Source organism: Pseudochaenichthys georgianus, chromosome 14, assembly GCF_902827115.2.
Source record: "Pseudochaenichthys georgianus chromosome 14, fPseGeo1.2, whole genome shotgun sequence".
Lineage (NCBI taxonomy): Eukaryota > Metazoa > Chordata > Actinopteri > Perciformes > Channichthyidae > Pseudochaenichthys > Pseudochaenichthys georgianus.
Genome location: NC_047516.1, coordinates 21,069,742 through 21,094,323, shown reverse-complemented (window position 1 = coordinate 21,094,323; position 24,582 = coordinate 21,069,742). Strand labels below are relative to the sequence as shown.

Genomic DNA, 24,582 nt, shown 5'->3' with positions numbered 1-24,582 from the left:
ATGCGACGGCAGTGTGCAGATGGGGAGCATGTTAGCTTAGCTTGGTAGCTTCAGCTAGCTCTGGAACTTCCAGCCCGGTGGCAGCAGGTCCCGCCTCGGCTCCGCCTCTTTGCCCTTATTTGGAGCAGGCTGGAGAAGGGTTAACTCTGACGTCACTGTCGAGCCGTTAGTGCCCGACTCCGCCTACTAAGGGCTTCACGGCAACTCTGCAGAATCCTATGGGTGACGTCACGGACCCTACGTCCATTTATATATACAGTCTATGCTCCAGATCCAAGGAGATGGAAGCTCAGCTGTTTTGCGCCCTAACCCGGTTTTTATGCCAAAGGTGATCACAAGCTCTTTTAGATCGAGAGGGATCACTTTGGATGGTTTCTTCCCTCCTCCTCACACATCAGAGGAAGAAGCCACATCTCATCTCCTCTGTCCCGTACGTGCGCTGTCATGTTATATTGCACGCACAGCCACGTTGCGCAATTCTCAGCGCCTGTTTGTGCATTACAGAGAGCACTCAATAGGGCAGCCTCTGTCTGCACAGCGGCTGTCACACTGGTTGGGTGAGGCTGTGTCACAGGCGTATGTATACTCTGGGGTGGATCCCCCAGAAAACGTCAAAGCGCACAGCACCAGAGGAATTTCAACCTCTATGGCGTTGCATAGAGGAATGACAGTGGAAAACATTTGCAATGCTGCATCTTGGTCTTCCCCCTGTTCTTTTATGCGTTTTTATTTGAGGGATGTCTCCCATTCCTCTCTTACACATTCAGTACTGAGTGTTCTGTCAGATTGAGTAATATCAGGGACTAAACGGCGTGCCCTCTCTCCTGCCTATCGGCATTCAGAGAGCTGCCCCTTTTGCCCCTCTTTTATAGTTTTAACAAGTGGGATATGTTTATCTCTACTTTTTTTAAATGAGGGGTATTCACCTTCATTCCCTTAAAGAGAATATTCATTTGGAATAATGCTATATTTCTAGGGACTGGGATGCTCCTTTCTTTTTCGCATGGGTTATTAATTGAGTAGATGAGTTTTGTGCTTCTGGTTACGGACGGACCAGTGGTGCGTGGACTACATCCTGCTTCGCCCTTAACCCAATAGCGATAGCCTTAGAGGGCGAAGCCTTATACGAAATATAATTGAGGTTACGTACTGTAACCCAGCTTCTATGAGTATAGGCGCAGCCCTCTAAGGTTCGGGCCCCACTGGCTCCGCGAATAGCTGAAGAAAAGCTGTTTGTGTGGGAGCAGTTGGACGGGCCTACTTCCTATTTATACGGAAGTGAGGCCGGAGGTGGGGTCCACGTCATAGGTGGGCGTAGATTAACGGAGTGTCCACACTACAGCTTCAAAAATAGCTTGGAGCTGGGCGTGTCTGGAGCTTGGGGATTTTATTCAAGCAACACGGCCAACAACCAATCACATGAATCTCCCGCCCCCGACATACAAAGCAAAAAACCCCGGGGATTGTATGGGAGCAATATATATATATAAACTCCCCAAACAGGAGAAAAACTACCAGTTTCACCCACTGTCTCTGCCACCTCCCTCCATGCCTGGTTCCTCCGGTTTGTATCCCGGTAGGTGAAGAGGGTCTGGTCATACAAAACCGGGTGATTTGCTACGGCGATAGTTAGTTTCTCCTCCGACTTTTTTTGAAATATAGAAATGAACGGCGGGATATCTCTCCCAGCTTAGACGCGGTTTGATTGGCTACGGCTTCAGCTGTCAGATTTTGAGAAACGGGATTTGATTGGCTGGCGCTGGCTACTCCGGCGTCTCCGGCGTCTCCGGCGTCAGAAGTTGAACATTGTTCAACTTCTGTCGCCGGAGACGCCTGAGACGGACCGCTCTGCTACCCACAATTCAGTTCGGCGAAAAAGCGAGGCTACGTGACGTCACCCCATTGAAAGTGAATGGGCAGATTGGAGCTTTCGACGCTGTCGACGCTGTAGTGTAGACGGGCCGTAAGTCTGTCAGTGCTGCACACATGCAGTGGGATTACCCAATAGCGATAGCCTTAGAGGGCTGCGCCTATACTTATAGAAGCTGGGTTACAGTACGTAACCTCAGTTCCCCGTCGTTGTTGTTGTTGTTGTGAGCGCCGTAATGCCTTTGGGGAGCAAATCAGCAATGTAAACGGTGACGTCATGACGCAGCAGCAGCAGCACCAGTCGGGCTCTGGGCAGTGTGAACAGAGCGGGAGCAGAAAAGGGAAACCGGAGCTGAACCAGAAAAGCTCTAGCTCGGAGCTAGAAAGGAAAAAGCGCTGGTGTGAAAGCCGCATTAGTGTCAAACTCTGCACATACATCATGTTGAACAGTGAAGGTCAATGGAGTTCTGAGTAGTAGCAATACCCAAAACTAATTTCTGAGTTGAGGGTGACTTTAAATTGCTGGCCAAAAGGAAAAAGATTACATTGAATTTCAGAGGAAAGAGATCAGTGAAATGGTTCGCACTCTGTCAGCCCATAATATCAATATACTTATCATCACTGACTCAGAAAGTATGTTTGTTTGTTCTTACACAAAATGCATGACATACGGAAATGTCTGTAAAGATCACCCACAATTTGACCAAGTCATGTTTAAGCAAGATGAAAAATAAACATGTCTTTACTTTTTTTGGGCACACGAGTCAATTTTGACCTTTTTTTCCTTACCAACATTTATGTTTTGCCTTTTCTGTATTGCAATGTCTTTGAAGCTTTTGGTTGAACATATTGAATATATCTGTGATAATCTTGGATCATAGGATATTCTAGACAAATGTTTTTTTACCAGCCATAATACACATTATAAGCTTGATTCAAGATTCAAGGCTTTTATTGTCATTCGTACATATATAGCTACAGTGTAGTTATGTAGATGGAAATCTTAGGTCCCAGGCGCCTCCAACAGTGCAACACTAAAAACAGATACAACAGTGCAAGTAATACAATAAAATAGAATAGAGTAGTGCCATATATACAAGTGATACATAATCTGTAAATTGCAAACAGGTGAATGTTTTGCATCTTGATGTATGTATTGGTTCTCTTTTCTAGCATGGGCAGCATTTGTTCATTTGATCTGGTGCACAACTGCACATGCAGAGGGTTTCTCGTCTGGAGTTTAGCTCTGGGTCACACATTAATATTCAGGACCATTCAAGAGCAATAAGTTCAGCTTTGATGGTTCAGCTCTCCTCTCAGATTCACTTGAACAACACAGTCCCCGAAACTCTCCCCCTAAAGATTTAAATACACAGACACTATCAGTGACTGTGAGTGTGTGCGTGTGCATGGATAATGTCCATGTGTGTGTCAGAGAGTGAGAGAAATCGCAGACGTTTGGCTCCAGGTGTTGCTTTCTGTTAAAATCGAAGTTGTAGCTACATTTATAAATTGGTTTCCTGCTTAATTGTATTCATTAAGTCCTTTCTCTCCTACAACTAGCCATTAGGAAAACGAATGAATCCATCCACTGCCAAATAGCCAGAGTTTTGGAAGCATGGCCTTACTTCTTAGAAGATAAATACACATATATTGGAGTTGGCTGCCCCTGTATTGTGATCGTTCATCATGCTGGCAGAAGCCCAGGACTTTGGGTTGTGAGAAAGAAGAGGGAATTGTAGTTTCTCCTGGGATTACATTGATAACATTGGTATCTATTTGTTAGTATTGATTGATCCTGGGCTTTTTCCACGGACGTGCTGATTGGGTTCAGAGTGGTGAGAGAAACGGAGTCGCGCCTCTGCCTCCTTTTCTTGCCTCCTTTTCTTGCCTCTGATTTAATTCCACAAAATGAATGGTATTGGAACCTGAGAGGCTCATCCTCAAAGGAAGCTGTTTTTCTTTTGCCAACAACTGCAACACGTACTGCTTTTATTGTTAACATCCAGTAACCAAACTGACAAACTACTGCTAAACGTTTTCAGTCATAGTGCAATGCAAAGAAGTAAAGTTCTTGAATAGTACGCTGATGTATTTTCTGTCAAGATGCTAAAATATAGGCTAATTACCTTCACCAAGGACAATGTTTTCAGTCAGGTTTTCGGTTGGTCAGTATTTACCCGATTTTAATGTAATTTTGGGAAAGATTGTTCCATGGGCTAAAAAAAGATCCCATCATATTTTGGAGCACATCCAAATCACAGGGCAGATGTTTATCGATTTCTGGATCAAAAGCATCACATGTTCTACATTTTGTATGATGCTTCTTGTAAATCACTTTCACTTATTCAAGTACTTACTACGAAGTCTTTTTGGTTCCCTTGCTGTCATTTTCAGTTTATGTCTGTCTCTCTTTTTCCATCCCTGATTGCATTTGTTCCTTGTTTGCCCATTTGTGAGGCTTGATTTTCTGTCGGGAACAAAATGTTTCCCCTTGCTCTCGGCAAGGGTGCAGAGAAATGTGTGTCATTCAGTTTGACACCTTATACATCTTTCCTCCCAAGTTCCTCCTGCCTGGAGCTGAATAGCAGGACAGTACTTGTTTTCAGAGAGACACAGAGGGTAGTTTCTGTCACCGTCAGCAAAAAGGACAACTCTCTTGTCCAGCTCAGTGTTGCTGTTAAAAATATTTACATTTCTTCTATCTCAGGTGCTGAGAGGCTGTTGGAAGTTTAACTGCACTCCACTTACATGTAGTGCTAAAATAAGATGAATCGACTATTGTATTTCTGGTGATCAACATCTGGACGTCAAACAGATGAAGAAATACATCTGATTTATTGTCTTCTTTAAAAAAAAAAACGTAGTCTCTATTTGGTGAAATCAGTGGAACACAGTGGTACAATAATAAGGCGGTTTAATCATCAACTAGCATTTCATTTCCATTCTGTGTACTTTTCAAATCAAGCATCCTCGAACTGTGGTGTAAGCGGTTTTTTTCCATATAAAACTTTAATTGCACTGAGTTTACACTTGACCGTAATGAGCTGTAAAGTGCTTATATTATGCAGATACAATCCACCTGCACAGCCCGAACACATGTTAAAAAGCATTTACGAGCCTCCGGTGGGTCCTCTGAAACTTTGAATGGCCATTTATGCTGTCTTGTACTGTATGCCAGATGGATGCGTGTTCCCGAGGCAAATTATTTCTCATTATTTTGAGAGCTGAATGAATGCTTTTAGTGCTTCGAGGTACAATAAAGTATAATGTAATGTAAAAAAACACCTCGAAAAAAGCCATTTTTATGTCGGCACCCACAGTAGAGTTCAAGCGACATTGCAAAATGAATGACGCATGACTAATGTAAAACATAATTGTTTGTAATTAAATAGCGAATTGACGGATGATACACACACACACACACACACACACCCCCCACAAGTAAATATCTTTATCTCCTCGGTGGATTGTTGGAGAGATTGATCAGGTATGCCTGACAGGTGGGCTCAAAGCTCAAAATCATTCTTCGGCTTTTTGTTTTTATGTTTTCCTCCCACCGCAGCAGGCAGATAAATCTCCCATCCATTGTTTTGCAACACATTGCATTCACATTTTCCATGCCACCATTTTCATGCAGTTACAATTATGTTCTTGTAAATCACAGTAATTGCAGAAGGATTTACATTTTTATGTCAACAACCTAATGGCACTTGCATATAATAACAATTGATAATTGGCAGCCCCTGTATTCACAAAAGGCGTATTTGTAACAACTCTTGAGTGCCTGTCTGAATGAGGGTACGTTATGCTATAAATGAGAATCATTATAAACCAAACATGCATTGAAATCCAATCCAAGATTTACAGATTAGTCATTTTGAGGGAGTGACAGAATTGATGATATTAAACCAGGTTGGTCATTTATACTGTGTTTAGCTCTATAAGCTCGACACGGCACATGGACGTCCTCCAGCTCTTCTGCATTTACCGTAAACTCTTTGACATTAAGTTGTTAACAAGCATACACAACGCCTCCCTGTTTCCCATATGAAAGCGTCTTGTTAAACAACAATTAATTAATTGTCCACATGATGGGGCTGCCCATTGATTTCGGAGACCTCAAACAACTCCCCTGGATCTTTTGAACGGCTTGTTGGTGGGAATGAGACGCTGGAGGGTGCTTCAAAGGATCCGTTACAGTGGCACAGACACTGAGGGGCTCAGTGTCCCTGCAGGGGCTTCATAGAGCACTGAATACATCCCAGTCTTTACACTACAATTGAAACCCTTTGTTCTGGGTTGCACTTTTCCATTGGCTTGATTAACAAACCCCAATACTTGTTAGCGCTCAAAAACCTTAAACTGTCTTTGTAAAACAAGATTTGTATTTATCAAATGCACCTTTCCTGTGTTAACTTATCAAAAGGTTTGACACGTTTGTTCCTCAAAGTAAGGTGTTCTTTCAGAATTAGTATTTAGTCATACACAATCATTTTTCAGAAGTCTAACACCTGCTCAAACACATTTCTGTTCACATTGTTTTTATTTCATATTTTTTAAACCAATTTGTGCTTAAGCTAAACTCATTCTATGCTTTGCCTGGCCCTATAGCTTCATCCTCGAGGAATATGTAAACAGCCTATACACGCACACCCATTACATAACAACATGTATTATATTGTGAGCTTTATTTGGACTAAAACCAGACCTAAGCAAAATGATTGTGCTTCTGAGCGAACCACATGAGCTTCTAGGATTTCCACTCTTCTTACGAACTGTTCTGATACATTACTTCAGTGTAAATAGATTCAACTTATTGTCATTACGTAGTACAGGTACTATGTAACAAAACGGTTTCTCTGCATTTGACCCTTCCTAGTGTTAGGAGCAGTGGGCTGCCATTGTGTACGGCGCCTGGGGAGCCGTGTAGGGAACGGTGCCTTGCTCAGGGACACCTCGGTAGCACTTGGTCTTTCCGGGACTTGAACTGGTGACCTTTCAGTTGCCAAGCCAAGTCCCTATGGACTTCGCCACCACTGCCATATACAATATGAGCTGCTGAAGTCATAAAGCAGGAGAGAAAAGACAGGAAGTATTTTATTAGAACTGAACAAATAGACTAAGTTGTCTGCGATTAGATTCAGTCTGATGAAGCATCTGCAGAATCAGCTAAGGAGCAAACACTTGCTGTTTCATTCTAAGCAATCTACCCTGACTGACGATTACTTGTCCAAGGATTTATTTTATTTTGGTCTATGTCCTGACTGATGTGACTTGTCTTTCTCAAGCCCGTTTGGAACGTCCACGAGAAGCTCTTAAACCCTCTTTACTTCCTGCCGTTTCACATTACGGGACCAATTACACTGCTTCCATTTCATCTTGTCTTTGAGTCCACACTTCACATCTTCTGCGCCCGGTTGACAGGATGTTGATGAGGAGTTTCAGGACAAAAGTCTGTCTAAACAGCATTGTTTCTCCACGGCGTGCTGACAGCTGGACCAACAGAAAGTTGTATGTGTGTGGCCTTGGGTCCCCGTGTACAAAAAGTCAGAGTGGAAGAGCAGCTGCAGATTTTCTACCCAATTTGAAAAACAAAATGTTTGGACTACACTTTATGCCTTGGAGAAAAAATATGATTTTTCTTCTTTGAGCACTTAATATTCATCTAATTTGCTTCTAATGGAACTCCAAATTAATTCTGTTCTCATAGAAAATCGAAGCTGGAGGCATTGAAACTACAGATATTATCTTTTATTGTGGACATAAAGTATTCATGGATTTGTTTATGGCTGCTAGATTTGCATAAACAATTATTATTTGAAATGACCCTCATTAAATCAGGCTGCAGAGAACGTATTGTATGTAATATTCAGAGTGCTCGTCTGGCTTAATGAAGACTTATTAACTGCAAATGGGATGCAAAATATGTTTCTGCTACTTCGTTCTAAAAGGAGTTTTTTACATTGTTACTACATCTTGGGAGAAATCCCTTTGTCTGGTTAGTGTTTTGGAAAAATGATTTGTGGGTGAAAGATCGTCCCCCCCCACCTGAGACAGTATGTCCCTGCGTAGTGGGAGCTGCCACGGCTGCCCGCACAGCAGCTGATATATCTCCGCCAGCCAGTACATTGCAGGCCAGTGCGGAGCTATCAGGATAAGTGTGTGGCGTTGTTCCCTCACTCTGGCCAGAGTTGGGGGTATCAGAGCCAGGGGTGGGAACGCGTACAGAAGGACCGGAGGCCAAACGTGCGCGAGCGCGTCCACGCCTAATGGTGCGTTTAAATCGCGCATTGAAAAGAACAGCTGACATTGAGCATTTTCTTTTGATGCGAACAGGTCTACGGCGGCTCGGCCATAACGCACCCACAGCTGACTCACAATTATTGGATGTAGAGTCCAGTCTGCATATAGTGGTGCACCTCTGGACAGTAGATCTGCCCCGAGGTTCATCACTCCCGGTACGTGCGTCGCTCTCAGAGAGAGGAGACGTCTGCCGCTCCATAAGATCAGTTTGCGTGCCAGCATGTGTAACTGGAGAGAACGCAAACCCCCTTGGCGGTTTATATACGATATTGTGGTCGTGTTGTCTGTCCTCACGAGGACATGATGTCCTCTGAGAAAAGGCAGAAAGCGTTTCAGGGTGAGGAACACCGCTAAAAGCTCCAGATAATTTATGTGTGACCGTTGGAGGTCTCTGCTCCAGAGACCCCTCACAGGTCGACCTTCGTATATACCCCCCCAGCCTGTCAGACATGCATCTGTGGTGACCACCTTCCGCCATAGGACAGCACCCATAGGCACGCCCCATACTAGAAAAGTCGGGTGTAGCCAGTGGCGCAGTGCCATTACGCATTTCATAGTGATCATCACGGCCCGTCCACACAGCGGCGTGCGTTGACGCTTCCCCATTCACTTTGAATGGGGTGACGTCACTTTTAGCCGAAATGCATCGTGGGAAGCGACGTGGAGCGTAGCTGGCGTGGCTCGCTGCAAAAGTTGAGCAATGTTCAACTTTTGACGCCTCGGCGAGGCGTCAGCCAATCGAATCATATGCCAGTACAAGCTCTAGCCAATCAAACCGCTGCGTGTGTCAGGGGCGGGAGATTCATGTGATTGGTTGTTGGTCGAGTTTCAGACACGCCCGCCGGCAAGCGTCAGCGCACGCCGCTGTGTGGACGGGCCGTCAATCTCCGCGCGCCATGACGCGCAGGGTCCAATCTGAGGGCAGCTACCCAGCGCTGAAACTCCCTCATGTGTAAGCGTCCCAGTCGTACCACCAGAATGGCTGATGCCATGAGCCCCAGCAACCGCAGACATGACCTGAAGAGAACATATTTGCGTGCATGGCTGGAAATGAGCGAGGCAAGCCCTGAAGGCTTTCACTCTCTCTGCTGACAAGCGGGCTGTAAAGGGCACCGAATTCAGGCGTAGGCCCAGGAAGAGTACAGTCTGGGCTGGGGACAACATGCTCTTTTCTGTGTTTATTACGAAACCCAGGTCGAGCAAGTGTTTTACGAGGACATTCGTCTGCGTAATAGCCTCTTGCTCCGACTGTGCGAGAAGGAGCCAATCGTCCAGATAAGTTGCAAGGCGAATACCCTGTTGTCTTAACGGGGCTTCCGTACACCGTACAAACACTCGCGGGCTGAGAGACAGACCGAAGGGAAGTACTCTGTACTCTTAACAGACACCGTGAAAGGCGAACCTCAGATATTTCCTGTGTGGATAATATACTGGGATGTGGAAATACGCATCTTTCAGGTCGACTGATGTGAACCAGTCGTTTTGGCGCACGAGACGCAACAAAGAAGTGTGAGTGAGCATTCTGAATTTGTATCTTTTGAGATATTTGTTCAGAGCTCTCAAATCTAGTATAGGCCGAATTCCGTTCCCTCCCCGTTTGGGAACGAGGAAATACTTGGAATAAAAGCCGCTCTGACGCTGTTCGGTGGGTATTATCATTACCATCAGCAAAAACACGTGGGTTTGCTATCCTGGCTCCAAAATGGTGGAATGAGCTTCCTACTGACATCAGGACAGCAGAAAGCTTACACACCTTCCGGCACAGACTGAAAACTCATCTCTTTCGACTCCACCTCGAGCGATAGAATTACTAACAAAGAACTGCTAACAGAGCACTTATATACTAATAAAGGACTGGCTTATCTATAGCCAGTTGAGTAGCACTTGAAATGCTTGGCTCTATGAAACCTGAGGTACTTATATGATTCTGTTTTCTTCAAGGTTGTGTCTTCCTGGTCGAATGTACTTATTGTAAGTCGCTTTGGATAAAAGCGTCAGCTAAATGCAATGTAATGTATTATCGATATAGCCTTCTTTTCTAGTAGCGAGAAAATCTCTTGCTCTAGAACAGGGGTGGGGAACCTTTTTCCTCTCAAGGGCCATTTAAATTTTTTCAACATCCTCCGAGGGCCGTACAAATTATTGACCTCTGCTTAAAAATCACAGCACATTCATTTGGCCTTTCTTTCATGCTGTGCAAAGAAAAAGCAACCTCTTAATCCAGATATCTTGCCATGACTCGCGCATGCATTCACGTGCAACTGTAAGCAGATTTACTTTTTCTTTATGGATATTTTACAAATCACTCTCCTTTCAAACTGTATTCTTGTTTAGTAATAACAACTTTTTTTACTGTCATATAGTATTTTATACCTGTTTACTTTATTCTCTTGTTTTTTGATAACTATAATGATCATATAAAGATGTGCCTTTACCTCACTGGTTGGAGAAAAAGCTTCTTATATTCGTTAGCATAGCTAGCTAACCAGATGCTAATAACAACAAAGTTATTGACTGTATGATCAGAATGACAGATCGCCACTGGGCTTACAACTAAGACACAGCCACGCAAAAACTGCAGCATGTGTAGCCTACGGATTTATGTGTACTGCAATTTTTTTAAGTCCCGGAGTGGCGTTCTGGTGCTCTCCGTCAGAATTACACCCCTGTCAGACGAGACATATACCACGTGATGACACGTTTGGCTCGTGTTGTGTTCAAGGACCATGACCGTTGCCAGGAAAAACAGGCACTCGCTTGTTTAATTATTTTGCGGTCTAGATTTCTTTAATTTTTTTCTTTTTTGCGTGTGTTTATAAATTACCTCGAGGGCCAAACCAAATGGTCTCGCGGGCCGTATACGGCCCGGGGGCCGGAGGTCCCCCACCCCTGCTCTAGAATATGGGCCGACTCTCCCCGGGCCTGTGAATACAGAATGCCCGAGAAGTGAGGGGGGGTGACAGCGAATTGGAGCCTGTAGCCCTGTGTTACTGTCTTGAAAACCCAAGCAGAATCTGTGAGCATCCTCCACTTTTCGCTTCTCAAAGCGAGCGGAGATGTCACAGCTCTATCGTCTGCCCTCAGTGTCTCTATTTTGTGTTATGGGGCCCTCTAGTGTCTGAACACGGTGGTACCCCAGGTTGACAACCCCGGCCGACACTGCACATGTGCGTGGCGGTGGTGCCTTCACAATCCCGTCTATTGTCCGTCTTTTGAGAGAGGCCGTAGCCGCTCTCAAAAGAGGGGGAGACGACAGACTGTTTATTGTTTTTATTGTTTTTCTTTTCATTTGTATTGACTGCGCCCTTGGCTTCAAGCCTGGAAACGACAGTGGAAAATGATTTGTTCTGAAACAACAATGATGACATGTGTTTGTGTGATTTAAACAGGCAGCGGAACTTGCTGTCTTCGATGTTAAGTCCATTTCCCTGATGGCGCGAACTTGAGGATGACGTTCTGGCATCACTCGAGGCGGCGGGAAGATGGGGGCATGGTGGCACCCCCCGAAAACACATGAGCATCTAACACTGGAACATGCTCTGGAGCTGGGGAACAGGGAACTTCCAGCTCCTTCATCGAGGAGAGGAGAGGAGGCTGTCAGGCCGCCCGCTTCTTCTTCCTCGCCTGGTGGCTGAAAACCTGGGTCGGCTGCGCCTGAGAGGCAGCTGCCGGAACCGGAGATTTTCTTGGCCAGCTCCCCCTTGCCTCGTGCCTGGGCTGGGGACCCGGGAAGGGCTGCGGTCTCTGCTGCTTCGGTATCTTGAACCGGGCAGGACGTGAGACAGCGTGGCGGCTGAACCCTTCGGGGGAGACAGAGCTGGAGAGCCTCGTCTCCCTTCCTTTTTGACTCGCATCTCAGCTGCATTGAAGCTAGAGCGGAGCCAAATATGCCCTCGGGAACAATAGGCATGTCCAGAACATCCTCTTTTTCCCGGTCTGGAAGGTTCGTCAGGTTGAGCCACCTGGCTCTCTCCTGTACTACCATCATTCCCAGTGCTTTGCCGGTGGCTTGGACTGCACAGCGCTGCACACGGAGGCAAATGTCCGTGATCGCCGCGATCTCGTCCCACACGGCAGGCTCAGGTTTGCTCGACATGTCTTCGCAGAGCTCCGCCTGGTAGGCGGTCAGCAGCGAGGAGACGTTGAGTGCCCTGGCGGACAAAGCTGCGGCTTTATAGGCCCGTTCGGCGTTCGGTCATCGCTGACTGGAACCGGTCTGCCTTTGCCGGTAGCATGGGGTTCCTGCTCGGTGTCGAAGCCAGCCTTGGTTGGAGGTGGGCTGCCACCAGCGGTTCCATGGGCGGCATGCGGAGCAGGCCGAGCCTCTCCATACCGTCACAGTCCAGGGAGGAGGCACCCTGGATTGGGGCCTTGTTGCTAAAGGGGCGGTCTCTCCACGAGACCGACACCTCGTCCAGCATCTCGGGCAGAGCTGCAGATTGGGTAGTGACTGTCACTACCCGATCCGTCCCCCTGCCCGATCGGTACTGCGCATGTGCGAGATGGTCCGCCATATTGGACAACTCCGGACGGCAACCCAAGATGGACACTTGACACAGTGGCTTTTAGCAAAGCTCAATAATAAAACGAGAGAGAGATGAGTTATTGTTATTACAACGTGACTTCACTATTATTTAACAACTCTTTTTATTGGGTTCTTTTATTTGGGGTTAAGTACATTGTCAGAATAAGTGAGAAATAAATGTAACTTCTAGCTATATGCCATATATTTTTGCACACATTCACAGTAAATATGTATTCAGTATGATAGCTGTCTAACAGAAGTTAAATCCATTTCTCACTTATTCTGACAATGTACTTAACCCCAAATAAAAGAACCCAATAAAAAGAGTTGTTAAATAATAGTGAAGTGACGTTGTAATAACAATAACTCATCTCTCTCGAGTTTTCTTTTTGAGCTTTGTTAAAAGCCACTGTGTCAACTGTCCAACTTGGGTTGCCGTCCGGAGTTGTCCAATATGGCGGACCATCTCGCACATGCGCAGTACCGATCGGGCAGGGGGACGGATCGGGTAGTGACAGTGACACAGAGAAATTAGTTTTAAGAGCAATAGAGAACCACAGTGACGCGTCCTAAAACCCGGATGTAAACTTCTTCCGGTTCCTTCGTCAAAAACGCAATGCAATTTCTCCATAGGATTTTGGAAAATAGCTCGAAATAAGGTCTGTGGTTGACACACATTTAAGAGAAGGATCATGTTTTGTTCAGCCGGATAATCTCCACATGTCTCTCCTACTTTTATAATTTTTGAATCATAAATCTAGTCGCCAAAAGCGAAATGCTAACGTTATGCTATAAACGAACTACACGCCAGTACAGCAGCAGGGTCGCACGACTTCAACGTCACGCCAACTTAAGATCGTTTCAACTGACTTGCACTGAAACTGCACTTTGAACACTTTAAATATATTAACATTTTAAACTGTATACCCCGTTTATCTAGGCCCTTTTTGTTTCATGTATAGGCTACATGTCACACTGTGGGAAACGATATTTCTGGATGTATAACACATGTAGAATTTGTTTACAATAAAGCTGACTTTGACTTCCGCGTGCTTGCATATTTTAACAAAGCTTTTCATTTTAGCCACACTGAATTTAACTAGAAGTCATGGCTGTGTCAATTACCAGTCTGATATCGTTTTACAAAGATGACAAGAAGAATGGAGATAGAGGAGAGAACCACTACAAGTCAGGACACGGGCAGCCTAGATGAAGGTGTGCTTACCGGTGTTGTCAGGGCTAGCATGAGGGACAAGGTTTATAGAGTGTCGGTGAGTAGTTATAGCGAGAGTACCGTTAACCTAGAGTTAATTTATTCACATTAATTCCCATCAACAAATCCATTTTATGTGTCATATGAAATCTTTATTAGGCAAGGCAAGTTTATTTATATAGCACTTTTCAACACATGGCAATTCAAAGTGCTTTACAAAAAATGAAAGACATTAAGAAATGGCATTTAAAATCAGTCCATTAAAAAGCAAAGCTAATAAAATAAACATTAAAGAAATAATACATGGATAAAAGTTACAGTGCAGTTTAAGATGTGAATAGTTCAATTAAAAGCAGCGGCAAAAAGAAAAAGTCTTCTTGCTGGATTTAAAAGTAGTCAGAGTTGCAGCGGACCTGCAGGTTTCTGGGAGTTTGTTCCAGATGTTTGGAGCATAATAACTGAATGCTGCTTTACCATGTTTAGTTCTGACTCTGGGGACAGAAAGCTGACCAGTCCCTGAAGACCTGAGAGATCTGGATGGTTCATAATTTAGCAGGAGGTCAGAAATGTATTTTGGGCCTAAACCATTCAGTGCTTTATAAACCAGCAGCAGTATTTTGAAATCTATTCTTTGACACACAGGAAGCCAGTGTAAAGACTTCAGAACAGGAGTGATGTGATCCACTTTCTTAGTGTTAGTGAGGACTGCAGCTTCCTAATAGATGTTTTAGTGAGACCTGTGAAGACACCATTGCAGTAGTCCAGTTTACTGAAGATAACGGGACAAGTTTTTCCAAATCCTGCTGCGACATTAGTCTTTTAATCCTAGATATGTTCTTTAGGTGATAGGCTGATTTAGTAACTGTTTTAATGTGACTGTTGAAACCCAGGTCAGAGTCCATGACTACACCTAGATTTCTGGCTTTATCTGTTGGTTTGAACATTGCAGACTGAAGCTCAGCGCTAACTTTTATACGTTCCACCTTGGCTTCAAAAACCATTACCTCAGTTTTATCTTTGTTTAATTGGAGAAAGTTCTGACACATCCAGTCATTGATTTGTTCAATGCACTTACTCAGTGTTTGAAATAGAGCATAGTCTCCTGGTGAAATGGTTAGGTACATGTGTGTGTCATCTGCATAGCTATGGTAACTGATTTTGTTGTTCTTCATTATCTGAGCCAGTGGTAGCATGTAGACGTTAAAGAGAAGAGGCCCCAAGATTACAAATTTTACACACCAGAAAACACAGAAATATCCATGAAATAAACATACAGTAGGCTATAATTGGGATGGCATTACAAATTAAATATATTTTAAATAATAAAACAATCCCACCACCACAGGTATCTACAGGAGAAGAGGGAATTCTCTCCACAAAAATGTGAATGCCCACGTGGAGAATGGAAATGCAGTCATGCGGCTGCATTAGCCATCTTTGCCATCCACACTTTCAGCTGCACTGACACCCCTGTCAGTGGAAGAAGCCAAAGGCAGCTAAACGTACGCATTCAGTGGAGGAGCTATTTCCTCCAACCAATAACTCATTCAACCCGCTGACAAGAGAGCCCACCTCCGTAGATCGTGACTGGCTGAGGGACAGACTTGGGGGCAGGTTCTCAGGAATGTCTTGGCTTCTCTCCCCCGAGCCAGAAGAGGAACACTACAGCTTGGAAACACTTACTGTTCCTGAAATTCTCAAATCTGTTGGGCCTCAGGGACCTGAGGCAATTGTGGCAAGCATGGCATTGTCTGAGGAGCAACAGAGGGCAATTCAGGTGGCTACACTGGTCAGCGAACCAACCCAAACTGGCATTTGTTCAGGAAAGGAAGGTTGACTGCCAGCAACGTTGGAGCTATCCTGAGGTCAAAGCGTGTGACTGCTTCCCTTAGTGCCAGGGTGCTTGGGCAACAACAGACCCTTGGTGGTGTTTTGTCTGTACAGTGGGGGACTATGAATGAATGTGAGGGCGTCAGGGCATTCACCACTGCAACCCAGATGCAGGTCCATGAGTCAGGTTTGTGGCTCTCCCAATCAGGAGTGTTGGGGGCATCTCCAGATGGTCTGGAAGGGTCTCCCGCTGTACTGGAGGTAAAGTGTCCCTACGGAGCCAGGAAAATGACAATTAGTGAAGCATTGCAAGTCAAGGGCTTCTGTGTCAGTAAGGAAGGAGAAACATTCAGCCTGCGTTGAGGAGCATCCTTACTGGCACCAAGTGCAAGGTCAGCTTCACCTCACTGCACGAAAGAAGAAGAATAGAAATTAAGAAATTGTGAATCGTTTTTAATTTACATTTACTCGCCTTTGCAATGTTGTGGTTGTTAGAGTGTTACCCCCCTAAACGCACCAGGAGCGTCTGCGCCGTGTTACGTTGCGGCTGCGCCACGCTGCGACCTCCTCCTGCGACATAACACACCAGGCGCGTTTCAAAACGTTGCGGAAGCGGAGCGTCGTGTGTGCAGCCTCGCAGTTTCTTAATTAACTTTAAAACATTAATATGTAGTTGTTACCTTCCACTCCACAAACTGCAGCGACTAAAAACCAGGCCTTGTCCTTTCTGATGTTGTCCTTGTAAAAAAGCATTGGTTACATCGTATACAATGGTGTGTTTCTCCACTTCCATTATGAACTCCTCGTCGTCCATTGTGCGTATCGTAGTGGAGGTGTTGTGATGAAGGAGGGGGTCTGCTAAATTAGTATATACGCGGGATGGGCCTGGCCCGGATGCTCACCTTTCCACTTCCTGCGAGGGGGGGGGCTGCCTGTCCGACCTTACCTTACGGCTGCGCCGCGGCACAAATAGGATTCATCCTAATTTTAGAGAAGCGCTGCGCCGAGCCGCTTCTGGGACGCGTCTGAGCCGTAACGGCGGCGCGTGTGGTGGAATAGCACCCATTGACTAGAGTGGCCGCGATCCTTACGACCGCCGCGGCGGCAGCCGTAACGCGGCGCAGCCGTAACGCGGCGCAGACGCTCCTGGTGCGTTTAGGGGGTTAGGCTTCCTGTCAGCTCGTCTGTTGGGAAGATATAAAAATATTAGTTTCATGGAAGTCACATCGTCACAAATAAGAGCATTAAGACATACAGTACATAGGCTAAAACAAAACATCTAAAGATATAACCTTGCACTCGTGAACATTTTCACTATTTTGACATTTTTATAGATCAAAATTGAACTAAAGAAATAAAGGTAGATTAATCCATATTGAAAATAGGTGTCAGCTGCTACACTAATTATAATAGTTATATTTCTTAATTAATTAAGATATTACTGTATTGATCCCAATTGGGGAAATGTTTGTGTTGCAGCAGCATAACAAGAAAAACAAAATATAAGTTATTATATATACAAAAGTATGTTAGGGATGGAATATTAAATTGAATATAAATGTAAAATGTACATGTGATGTTACGTCCAAGAGAAGCTATGGAGCAGAGAGTTCTCTGCCAGCCAGAGGTGATTTGTTATTAGTTCAATATGTCAAACTGATTTCCCTGACTACAATCTTTAGTTACATGGTGAAACGTTATGCTGCTTGTACTAATTAGACTTATCATATAAGCCACACAGGTTTTAATAGGATGTATTCATTATCTTTACTTATTTTGCGGTCTTTTCAGCAGTGCCATCTCTAAAACGGCGATACACTACCCATCATTTACATTTCACCGTGACATGGACAACAATGTAACGTCAGCTTACCTCATGGCACGAATCCAGACTCTCCTTTGGAAAACATTGTCCGGGAAACGATAGAACGAGCACGTTTCATGCGAAGACCTGTGGCTGCAACCCGGAGCAAAGCAACAAACCATTGCGTAGCTAACTAGTAGCGCTAGCTTTAGCTAACGTTAGCCAACGAAACGAACTGCCGAGTAAAATTGGAAAACACTGGTAATTAATTGTTCTATAATTTATAAAACTACGGTGTTAAAAATGACCATTTCAAAAATAGAGATTCTAATGGTAAGATATAGATATACAGATACTAAAGAGACTACAGATAGGCTACTAAAGATAGGCAGGTACTTTCTTTCAAGCAGAACACAGGGGAAAACAAACTTAGCGGGAGTGTTTACGTGTGTAGGCGTAATGAGTACAACGGACTCGACCATTTCTGTAGTCCTATTCAGCCACTCGGTAACAACCATCGTTTTTCAGACACGTAAACTCTTCACAAATCACCAGTGGGGTCACTGCTGATGTATCTACTGTCGTAGAACAAAACGTGATTTATCTCTTAAATTTGTGTCAACCACAGACCTTATTTCGAGCTATTTTCCAAAACCCTATGGAGAAAATACATTGCTTTTTTGACGAAGGAACCGGAAGTGCTAAAAATGCTAACTTACTTCCGGGTTTTAGGACGCGTCACTGCGGTTCTCTATGGGACGTCCTTTCCTCCAGTGTCACGTGAAGCGACGTCCGTTTGTGATGACGTCGCACAGCTGTTCGTCTGACAGCAGCCAGCTCTGTCCCAGTTATTTCCACACACACCCCCGCCTCTGTTAGTACCATATGTTAATACACATTTACTGACACAAACATTTGTATCATCTGTTGTAGACCCAAATAAATAAAATAAAATAAGAACTCATTCTCTAAAAAGATAAACGCTATTCTTAAAATGTATAAACGAACATTAGTTGGATTAATATTGATTAGAGTGCACAATAGAAATACAATAATTGAGAGAAGAAAAAGAGATATATTATCTATCAAAACTCAGTTAGATTAACATTCATTGGATTGCACACTTTGTTTGTTTTTAATTGGATATGTAGCAAATTAACATTTTAAATAGCACCTAATGATTGACTGAATGGAAATGACAATAAATGAAAATGTAAAACGAAAAAAGCGATCATGAAAATCTTTCCAAAAAATGAATAAAATGATTTTTGACCACGTTGTTCAGATATATCACATATTTGTAACTAAATGATACATTAATTGAAACAAAACACGGTATAACTGAGGAGTGACTCCCGTGAGGTTCATGTGTTTTCTTCACTCCGCTGGGAAACTGCTCTTATGTCAAGAAGCATCAGATCAGTGCATGCGCTGCATCGTCCAATCAGTGAGCGATACACAGTAAGGGGGGCGGGGCGAGTGTCTGATGATTTCATCGAAGGATGGTCTGGTGGTTCCTCGATTATAGCTCCTCCATTATCGCTCCTCGCTCCTTGCTCCTCGCTCCTCCGGCAAAAATAAGGCCATTGGGACGCTACTCAAGAATGGCGCAGACAAATCAACTTCCGGTGAGACCGAGACCGAGGAGCGAGGAAATGAAAAATAAGAGAAGTGAGAAAGGGGCCCTGGTGTAGAGACTCTCCTTCAGGGCACTTCCTTGTTTGAGCTACATTTGGTTGGTGCAAACCTGTTTGAAGCTTGATGCCAATCGCTGTGGGCTTAGCTCAAACGTTTCCCTTGTCTACTTATGGGATTTCATATGTTCTTTTGGAAAAGTTGTATTTGTTTACTTTAGTTTACACTTTAAGGTTTGAATATAGCTTTGTTTTTATAACGGTCTTGACTGCTTTTTGCTGTAAATAAACTGATATTTACACCAGATAATGGGTTCTCCGGTCACTGAGTTCAACCAGTTTACAATGATGCTATAATTTCCTTTTGTTATGTGTTTGTGATGGGATTTGAAAGGTTCTAATCTCAACCCACAGATCCAAATCCATAAATATAATCTCTGTGCAGTGACAGTGTTCTTGTGTTTGTCCCCCCTCTCCATGTGCAGGCGGTATATTTGAGACCAGGGAGAGTGAGTTAGTCAGCATGGATGAGCTGGCGTTCAAATTTGCTGTAAATAACATAAACCGCAACAAGACCCTGATGCCCAACACGACTCTCACCTACGACATTCAGAGGATCAACCTCTTTGATGGCTTTGAGGCTTCAAGGAGAGGTAAGAAATGATCAGATGTAACTATGCTAAGCTATAGATGTACAGTAGTTACTGTAAGCGATGACAACATTATCACCTTAATCATCATAATCATGTGTGTACTAAAAACTTCTATAGAAAACTTCAAGATGGAATTTTTCTGTTTACACATTTCAATTTTATGTCGATTTATTGGACAATAAACTATTTTGAATCTGAAACTAAAGAGGCTCAAGTTGAACATTGTAATCTTTTTTTTTAGGTCTATTAGGCTATTTAACTTTTTTTACAAGAGTGGGGCAAATTGATCAATTCCTTTCTAATCACCATAAAGGCAAATTGATCAATTCCTTTCTAATCGGTACATACATCATCACTCCATGATAAGAACTCGCGAAGATATTAACAAGAACAGACATCAAAACATGTGGCGCTAGGTAGCTAAAAACGGCAAAATGGCTCACCTTTGTCGTTGTCTGGTCAAAAGTGGTCTTCAATGGCATTAAAACGATAAAAACGCTGCTGAAGTTAATCCTTTGAAATTATTTCTGATAATCCATAAGCAATAAACCTGCTTTTCCGTTTCCAGATGTCAGAGCGAGAGATAGGTTCACTCTCATGCAAAACTGCGTGTGCATAGCTCTCATTTCTCAATGGTAAGGTGTGTGCGTATGTGGAAAATCCCCTTCGATTCTATTGGCTCTAACGGTCAAAAAGAGATGTCAATCACCCAAATCGACCAATGGGTTCCAGTGAAACGGTAAAAACAGCCATTTCCACCCAAATCACCTCAGAGGTGGTTTTTTTTGTTGCTAAACCTCTCTAAAAAGGTCAAATGTCACTTGTTTTGCATCAATCTTGATACAGGGTACTTATTATATGTTGTACTTTTGATTCCTAAAGCTTTTAGTCTACCTTACCATCATCCAAGGGTAGTTTTCACTATAAGTAAAAAAGAATATTTGGACGGAGACTATAATTTACAGTTTTTTACTATGTTCAATCTGAATTTTCTTTAAAATGAAAAACATCTATATTGATTCTGACTTTTCTACAACCAACTCACAGGTTTATCATTACTTTGAGAAAAAAGATTATTAATTTTCCTCTTTTAGAAGGGATGATATGGTCATTTGTTCTGGAAATGTCCTTTTCGAGCCTGAGACCTGAAAAACAGGCTCAGTGCTTAACAGGTTAATTACTGCGTAAAGGGGATTGATAGAATCTCTTAAAGAGAGGAAAAAACACATGCACATTATATAAAACCTACAATTAGAAATGTGCTTTGTTATTGAAGGCAATTATTGACTAATGTCTTCATTACGCTAATACCAACGTACAGGACCGTCCCTCTCTACAGGCCGATCATGCAGACTGCGTGGGGCCTCACCTTGCGGTGGGGGCCTCACCTTGCAGAGGTTGCCTCAACTGAGCCGAAAATGTGGCGCACTATGCGCTTATGCAATTAGTGTGGCGCGGCACGGTTTCGCCGATGCGAGGCCCCACTAGAACCCCCCCCCCCGTCGACGCTCGCTAAACAGAGGGCCTCATCATATAACTTTGCGTGGGGCCTCATGTTGGCCAGGGACGGCTCTGCCAACGTAGGCTAAAAGTGTGTGATTGTCTCTCTTTGGTCCAAAAGCTTATAAAGTCCTTAAGTATTGAATATTAAAGTGGACCTGATCTGCAATGGTCTTTGTTTGAGAAACTGTCTCCAAACTGTGATGACACCTGTCTGACTTTGTGTTGTTTTCACCTTGTTCTTCCCCCACAGTGTGTGACCAGCTGGCTCTGGGGGTGGTCGCGGTGTTCGGCCCGTCTCACAGCTCCTCGGTCAGCGCCGTTCAGTCCATCTGCAACGCTCTGGAGGTCCCTCACATCCAGACCCGCTGGAAACACCCGTCGGTGAACAACAAAGACACCTTCTTCATCAACCTGTATCCCGAGTACACCGCCATCGCCAGGGCCATCCTGGACGTGGTCACGTTCTTCAAATGGAGGAAGCTGACCGTGGTGTATGAGGACAGCACAGGTAGGGCCATCTGTTTTTTATCTGTCAGATTGCCATTGTAGATTTCAAAACAGATTCATATATACAGTATATATACTTCAAGAAGTCTTTTCATGGTGCCAGGCATGAGTAGAGATGTACTAGAAGGTAAACCCATTTGATGAAGTCTGCAATTTATATGGAAATCATTTCCTCAAAGGGTTTTGATCAAATATATATATATGTATGAAATAAGGCAAATATATCCAAGACATTTTTGAGAACGAAAAATATCACTCATGGAGGATGCTGGATAAATTCAGTGCTCCGGTCACTCAGACACAACAAAACAATTCAGCTCAAAAATCTGTAACTTACTGTACATCTACCTGTAATAAAATCAGCGATCAATATATTGTCTTGTATTGTGATATCCAGGTTTTTTTTCAAACTGGGTAACAGGGGCGCTGCGCCCTCATACCAAAATGCAGATTCCCCCCGTAAGTTTGAAAGTGATGCCAGAAAATGATAATTCTGTTCGTCAAAAATTGTATAATTACTCAAAAAATATGAAAATCGTGTCAAACAGTTGTTGATGTTTACGTCCACGGCGCCATCTTGTATACGGGCGTCAGGTTCTCACGAGAATTGATATTTCTTATATACAAGATCAGCGCCCTCATACTATATTTTCTTATAGTTAATAATATAATTGGACTGGAGACTGCAATGTGTCTTGATTTTTCCTACTGCATGAAAGAATATCCACTATGACATTGTGTGGCATTTGAAGTGAGAATAGGTCTGGCTCTTGTTTTCTCGACATTACAATGTATTCATATGTGAAGGTCATAATAACTCACAAAAATGCAATTCAACTGTCCACCAATGCCACCTTTAGCTAGTGAACCCAATCTGTGACAGGGCAGAGTTCCTCGTATCAAACAGCTGTCAGCACTGCTGCCCTCAGCCTTGATGGTGCAGAGAAGAGCCAAAACACAACACCCACAGCCTCAAATCCAGAGAGTTCCAATATGGAGTCCCAGCCTATGACCTAGAGAATATGAAATGCTGCTGTTGAAATGTCAAAGTTTATAGATTTTTAATTTTTTCCTCTTTTTCCCTTTTCATTATCGATCCACATTCCCCCCCCCTGAAATGTCACACAGACACACAGACAGACACGCACGCACGCACACGCACACGCGCACACACACACACACACACACACACACACACACACACACACACACACACACACACACACACACACACACACACACACACACACACACACACACACACACACACACACACACACACACACACACACACACACACACACACACACACACACACACACACACACACACACACACACACACACACACACACACACAGCTCTTAAATGGCAGTATTGGTGGTTGGGAAGAGAGTGGAGGATCTGCTCTCTTCTAGAACCATCAACTCCAAGTGGTTGGTTGGAGCACTTGTATGAAGGGACTGTCAAACTGTATTTTTACTTTTATAAACATGACAAGGCAAACAAACAGTAGTAACAGTGACGAGGACTTTGATGGAGTAAGTGTAATGTTAGCTGGGAGGTAAAAGTTCACAAAGTCTGATTTAACTAACATCATAATACTGGGATTATGTTGAGTACGATTTACATGTACTGATACTGATACATGGATAGAAAGGATAATCGTTAAGTATAACATAATACAACTCCTGTCTGTCTGTCTCCTCCTAATGCTGCCTTACATTTATAAAAACCATTTGCTGTCGAACCTTTGACTCGATACATTGGCCCATTGGTGATTTTAGCCATGCTTACAATGACAATATTGTCTGGATAAGAACACCTCATTCAGTCATTATTCAAGGTACGGTGATGCGTCATGTGATTCTCGGAGCATGTGAGGGAGATTTAAAGGCAAGTCACAGGAGTGTCATTGAAGCCTGAATAAAAAACAAAACATCATTAGTCACTCACACACAAGCACATGCTTCCAGCGGGCAAATGCAATTATGAGTAACATCGGATGTAGTTTCATTTACCTGCTTGGAATTCATCCCAATAGGAATAGACTAACTAGGGTCTGTGACATTCTGTTTTATTTTAATATGGCGGTGAAGTTAACAGGTTGTAAAGCCTGAAATTGCACTGTCATTTTATTATATGACAGCGTATCAAGTGACATGTGTGACGTGTGTGTCTGCTGTCACGCCGCTGTACATGAGGGTTCCTTGTGAGCAATAACAGTCTTTGATACATTTTTTCGCAAAAAAGGAGGAAGTTCTCAATCCACGTACTGTCAGTTTTTGCATTTCCTCTCTTACTCATGAGGCAAATAGAAGCATTTTAGCAAAGCCAAAAGTGGACTCTGAAGCGTATATATATTTATTAACAGTGTAAACTTTTCTGCTGAGAGGGCATGGTATGTAACACAAGTTGAATGCAAACGCCTACACACTCAGTTTGGACCAACAAGTATTCACATTAGACAGCAGAACACAACCCCCTGGGAAATGTTGACAGCTTTTCTAACCTACCCCTCAAGCAACTTATTTCCATCCCCTGCACAATACACACATTAATGAACACGCGTATCTCCACAAAGCTATTTCACATTGTTATATTCTTACAAATACATTGTTTTAATACCGTTTTAGTCTGGGTCAAAGTTAGTTTTTATGACAGGTCAGGGAAAATACAGGTTTAATTTAACACACACACACACACACACACACACACACACACACACACACACACACA

At 43.6% G+C, this 24,582-nt stretch overlaps 1 protein-coding gene across 2 annotated transcripts in view; it reads left to right on the top strand.

Moving 5' to 3' along the window:
• grik1a (glutamate receptor, ionotropic, kainate 1a) overlaps positions 1 to 24,582 on the top strand; it is a 58,600-nt gene that overhangs the window by 10,732 nt on the left and 23,286 nt on the right. For both annotated transcript variants that reach the window (XM_034099916.1, XM_034099917.1), the window contains exons 2-3: positions 19,667 to 19,834; positions 21,588 to 21,845. In XM_034099916.1, the coding sequence (XP_033955807.1) occupies positions 19,667 to 19,834; positions 21,588 to 21,845 (426 nt within the window). The remainder of the gene's footprint in view (positions 1 to 19,666; positions 19,835 to 21,587; positions 21,846 to 24,582) is intronic.